Source organism: Taurulus bubalis (assembly GCF_910589615.1).
Source record: "Taurulus bubalis genome assembly, chromosome: 2".
Lineage (NCBI taxonomy): Eukaryota > Metazoa > Chordata > Actinopteri > Perciformes > Cottidae > Taurulus > Taurulus bubalis.
In genome coordinates this window covers 14,935,081-14,940,856 of record NC_136590.1, presented here as the reverse complement: position 1 = coordinate 14,940,856, position 5,776 = coordinate 14,935,081, and the positions used below count along the sequence as shown (strand labels likewise).

The window sequence follows — 5,776 nt, the reverse complement described above, 5'->3', positions numbered from 1 at the left end:
TTTTATAAAGGTCTAAATGGGATGAGGTGCTTGCACAATGCTATCATATTTTACCACAGGCACTTACTCTACACCGCTAAACTGTGACAGACTCTGGAGCAATACATTTGTGATGTTTCCAACACTGCTTTTATCGCACACAAAACTAGAACCCCCCTGTACAGTTTAATTACAACCGTCCTGTAATCGACTCTTAATTGTTTATTCGGTGGTAAAATTGAGTGCAAGAAATTCAACTCTTGGGGGGATTTGAGGCTGCATTTAATGGTTATGTTGTATATGATTGCACATTAATGTAAGGTGTTTCTACTATTAGCATTATAAAAGAATAAATAATAAATATGACTATGAAAAAAGTTTCACCAAGGTAGTATTTATTACAGGACTGTTGCATTACAATGTACAAGGGTTTCTAGTCACTCAAAGTAATCGTACCCAAAACTAATTAAGACTTCCGCTACCAACAGTCATGTTTACTGTGTTTGTCTTTTGTATGTTACATTTTTTTTAATTAAAAATGACAACATTATTCAACTGGTGTTGTGTCCATTGTCTAAGCTGTGAACAATGAGTAGCAGCACTTAAAAAATGGTTTAATTGCCTGTCTAAATTGAACATTGGTACATACAAAAAAAGGACTTAATGAAAATTACAAAAAAAGACAAGTTTTAAATTAATATAAACTGCACATGGCAATCATATGGATAGAAGTCCCAGTATATACAGCACCACAGATTCTCTATCTGTATTGCCTTTTTAAATGTATTGTTTCTCTAAGAAATATTTGTAATATTAAAACATTGCCGAGTTCATTCTTCCTCCGAGGTGTGTTGTTTGCAGTGCTGCTGCAGGAAAGCCTCCACCTCCCCTCTCCGAGCCAGGCTGTTTGCTTTTCCTTGGAAACGTCCGTTTTTTCCTGCCCCCTTCCCTTGGAGCATCTCTAACACCCTGGGGAGCACAGAGAAATCCTATAGTGCCATCCTAAATTAAGGCAGAGGCTAAATATGTGATGGAGTCTCTTACCGCGGCCCCATCTCAGCCACTCGTGCACTGGGTCCAGCCAGTAAAAACAAAATGGGACCCTTCTCCTCTCCAACAGTCAGGAAAACCAAAGTTTTCTAAGAGCAGACGAAACGAGGCTTAACACAAATATTTTACCGCTAATACCAAGAAGTAAGCAGTCAGGTCATAAACTTACCTCTGTGTTTATTTCATTGGCAATGATATTCATAAACTCATTGTCACCCTCTTTCCTGTAGAAAGAAAGAAAGCATTTTTTTTTCTGAAATACTTATATTGATGTACTTTAAACATTAATGCTGCACTCTCAAACAAGCCCTTTCAACTTGAAGAAAAGTTTCTTACTTGTGGAAGCTGAAGAAGTTGCCTCTCTGGGGGTCGTTCTTAAAGTTCTGAGTGACGAGAGCAGCCATGTCTCGTAGCAGGCTCAGGTTAGTCTGCCCAAGACATTTTTATGATAGGGCGATATGCAAAAGAAAGTTTGCACAGCTCTCTTTGTTGACCTTTCAAAGGCCTTTGACACAGTGGATCATTCCATTCTGAAGCAACGCCTGCTTGATATAGGTTTATCCGAGCAGGCCATAGAAAACAATGTGTTTGTTTTGAAGGCACCTCATCCACACTGCTAAATGTCTCTACAGGTGTGCCACAGGGCTCAGTTCTAGGCCCGATTCTGTTTGTTATTTATGTAAATACATTGGGCAGTAACATCCCAAATGCCAAATTTAATTTTTATGCTGATGACAGTTATATACTGTTGTGGCACCACTCTTGCCGAGGCCGTTGGCAACTTAAAAATTGCTTTTAGCCTTGTGGAAAATCAGCTCATTGAACTAAGACTTATCTTGAATGCCACCAAAACCAAACTGTTGATATTTTCCAATGGCAGAAAAGTGCCTGTATCTCCACCCAGCATTTTGTCATTGCAAGGGTATGAAATTGAACTTGTGAATTGTTACAAATATCTCGGCATTTTAATTGATGATCGACTTTCTTTGAAACCACATGTAGAAAATCTGGTCAAAAAATTAAGCGTGAAACTGGGATTCTTTTTTTCCGTCACAAATCTTGTTTTTCTTTTTTTACCAGAAGAAAGTTGGTTGCTACCACTTTCCTCCCTGTACTTGATTACAGTGATCTCTTATATATGAATGCCCCAGCAAACTGTCTGCGTTCTCTAGACACTGTATATCATGGTGCCTTAAAGTTTGTCACTGATTGTAAATTATATTCTTATTTATAAAGCTATCTTGGGTCTGCTCCCCCACTATTTATGCAACTACATCTCTAAATCCCAGAGCAATTACTGCTTCCGTTCCAATGAGTTTTATTTATTAATTATACCCAAAGTTCATTCTGAATTTGGTAAGCACTGTTTTAAGTTCGCTGCACCTGCTGCTTGGAACACATTGCAAAACACTTTAAAGTTGAAGCAGCTTATCAACCTCGAAACTTTTAAGACTTGTGTGAGGGAAATTGGAGCGGCTTCATACCGCATTTGTTCTTGTTTTGGTATAAATCTGGAGTTTGAGTCCTGTTGCTTTATCTTTTATTGTCTTTTATCTGTTTTATGTGATTTCTGTGTGTCTTGTGTATGTTGAAACTTTGTCTATGCTGTTTCCCTTGGAAAAGAGATCATTGTATCTCAACGGGACCGACCTGGTAAATAAAGGCTAATAAAATAATAAATAAAAATGTGCAGTGTGTGATGCAGCAGCAAACAAATATGTGACACAGTGCTCGTCAAAATGGATAGATTCTAATCGCATCTAGAGAAGAAATCACTGATGAAATGTTCTTACTTTGTGTAGTAGTTTAACAGACTTCTGCAACTTCTCAACGTGCTCAACGTGCTCATCGGGTCCAGTGCTGTTGAACAAAGTAGATTTTTTTTTTTTTCCCCCACGTAAAACTCCAATAATGAGTTGGCTTCACATTAGTAATATGTTGATGATTCAGACTTACTTCAGGAGAGACACCAGTGATCGCTCTGTACTGTGGCTTTTCTCAGCATACTTCAAAACCCTGTTTCCTACCAGGAAGATCAGGTTGGTTTTGTTTTTCTTTCCTTTCTCAGTTCCCAGTAGCTTTATTACCTACATTTCAGATAAAGAGAAATGTTACAAATATGATGTATGAATACATGTTTGAATTGTATATATGTATAAGTATTGTATAAATCAGATGAGGCCAATCTAAGTGTTTGTGTGTCTGCATGCATGTGTGAAGTTATACCTGTAAGTGACTGAGGTTAGACACATGGGTTCCACAGCACATGTTGGCGTCAACGCCCTCGATATCAATGATCCGTATCGGCCATGCAAGGTCGTCTGGCAGCCCCCGACTCCTCACCTGGTAAATATAAAATAAATTAAAAACACACACACCTCATGTGAAAAACTGAAGAAGTGAAATCTTTTTTTAATAGATGTAGCACATTCAAAAGAAAATATGTGTTGAAACAATATCTAAAACCGGAGTGGATCTCACAGTAAGAGGACTATACTTTAGCACCAGTAATATCAGTAAATGCACCTTTTCCACAGCAGGATCATCTATAGAGAGGAGCTGAACGGTGACTGGGACATGGACTCTGATCTTTTCGTTTATGGCTTCCTCCAGTGCCTGGATCTGGGCAGGCTTCACAGAGGGAGTGTCTAGTTCAATGGTGCCTCTCTGACGCCCCAGTTCCCTGAGAAACAAAAGAAAAACAAGAGAGGTAAATCCACAAGTTTTTATGGCTTTAGGGAAATGGCACAGTGCAGTGGTAATATACCAGGATGTGGTATTGTATCCCAAAAGGTTCTCTGCCAAAGCTGAGATCAAATGTTGACCTAAGAAAATGGAAGAAAACAATTGCTGCTTAGAGCAAGTGTTATAAAAATATACAACAGTCCCTGACCTTTGGTGTGAACCGACTCACCTGAGTGTTGCTGCATGTGGTCAAACCTCCTCTCCCAGTCCACCTTCACCTGCACTTCCTGACCAACCTCCAGAGGTGAGCCCACAAAGTGTACAGCGTCAGGTCCCTGCCTTGTCACCCTCAAGACTGGGACATCTCCAATCAGCCCGTGGTCATCTGGCTGAAGGAGGACCACAGTCAAATGTAGTGTTGCTTTTTGATTACTTTATATTACTTCTGACACAAACAACTCACACCTGAGTCACAAGAAGATGTATTTACACATGCAGTGATCACTTGATGATAGTAAAGTCTTACTTGGCCGCCTCCTTCAGGAAACAAGATGGTGTCTTGGAGCTTTACATTGAAGCCCTTGAGAGTTTCTTTCTTTCCATTGACTTCATGTTTGAGCTCAGCTGGGCAGCAGGATAATACAGAGGTAGCAAACTAAAAGGAAAACAATGAGGAAATGTAAACAACCATGCAGGGAAGAGAGGGAGTCTGGCAATGATCAGATTTCAGATTATACACCTTTTAGGTTGACATGTATGCGAGTGTCTAGCTTTAAATTTGGCTACTCAACATGATTATGCAACTCAACAAATACCAAACGTGTAATACCCTAAATACATAAATGTGATAGTAACGTAATTTAGTGGGTAACGCGCTCACATAGTCAGACAGCTGTGCGTCTACTGTAGTTAGCAACCATGCTAATAATCTCAGCACAGAACGAATGGTACATGTGGTGTTTTGCACGCTATTAAAAAGTGCAGCGCTGATAAATTGTTATGAAACTGCTTCATACCTCTTTCATATAGCAGTCTCGTTGACACTGAAAAGCCATTCTGGGGTATATTTGAGAAAAAGGTCTACCCGGCACATAAGCAAGTCAAACTAACTCAGGGAACGGCTGTCAGCTTAGTACGGCAAGCAACATAGTCAAAATTTGGTTAGACCGACTTTGGTTGGCTTCGACTTGTTTCCTTTTTAGTGACAGCTTTTTAATAATATACACGCATAATACTACGGAAGCGCATTGCATTCACTGGATAGTAAAAAATAGACCCCTTTTCTCGTAATTACGACATCCTGATCTCGTAATTACGAGAAAAGAAAAAGGAAACGTCTGTAAATCCTCTCTTAGTGGTAATGATGGCGCTATCGCAGTTAATCTGCTAGTATTACCTTCTCGGTTTGAGACACTGGGAAATACTGATGTTTCTAAAAAATGAGGATGGTATTAAATTGAGTATGTCAACACTGCGCAGGCATCTCAAGGCGTTAGGATTGTTCAGGCGGAAAGCCCAGTCTGACGTGCTGGATGTCGCTCTGTTTCTGCAGGAGCAGTTGAACCAACACGGGATGCTTCATGGATGCAAATTCATGCATTTGAAATGCATCCAATCTGGTTTGGTAGTGACTGTAACGGACCTCTGAGAGTTTAAAGTATTGTAATAGTTTGTTCCTTTTTTTTGTCCTTTTATTTTAGTCCGTTTTGTTACTGCAGTCGGTGCATTTCCGGTTGCGCTCTTATTTTGAAGGTACAAAAACGAAAGTTGTTAGTAAGAAACGGGCATAAGGAAAAGTTGCCATAACAACGGAAAACAGTGATAAAAAGGTTACGGATGTATTAGTTTAGCACCTGGCTGATATGGGCACAAGGTTTGCACCTGTTCAAGTTCATTTTTTGAGAAAATATTGTTTTAGATTGTTACGTTTTTTGTCTGTGTCAGAGCTTAAGCTAACCAACTTCTATTTCCGTTTTTCTTCATAGTTCTTACGGTGACTTCAATAAACCTTTACGAACCATCACTTAAAGACTCCAGATGGGATGGACGGGGATGCTACAGT

The 5,776-nt window shown here is 39.5% G+C and overlaps 1 protein-coding gene across 1 annotated transcript; it reads right to left on the bottom strand.

Moving 5' to 3' along the window:
- Positions 1 to 807: 807 nt before the first annotated feature.
- aarsd1 (alanyl-tRNA synthetase domain containing 1) lies at positions 808 to 4,769 on the bottom strand (the record flags this gene model as incomplete). Its single annotated transcript, XM_079237509.1, has 12 exons — positions 808 to 948; positions 1,024 to 1,118; positions 1,199 to 1,253; positions 1,366 to 1,457; positions 2,823 to 2,889; positions 2,986 to 3,116; positions 3,256 to 3,372; positions 3,556 to 3,712; positions 3,797 to 3,854; positions 3,944 to 4,103; positions 4,241 to 4,369; positions 4,731 to 4,769. The coding sequence occupies 12 exons, from the start codon at positions 4,767 to 4,769 to the stop codon at positions 810 to 812; spliced, it is 1,239 nt and encodes a 412-aa protein (XP_079093635.1). The 3' UTR covers positions 808 to 809.
- Between the last annotated feature and the right edge of the window lie 1,007 nt (positions 4,770 to 5,776).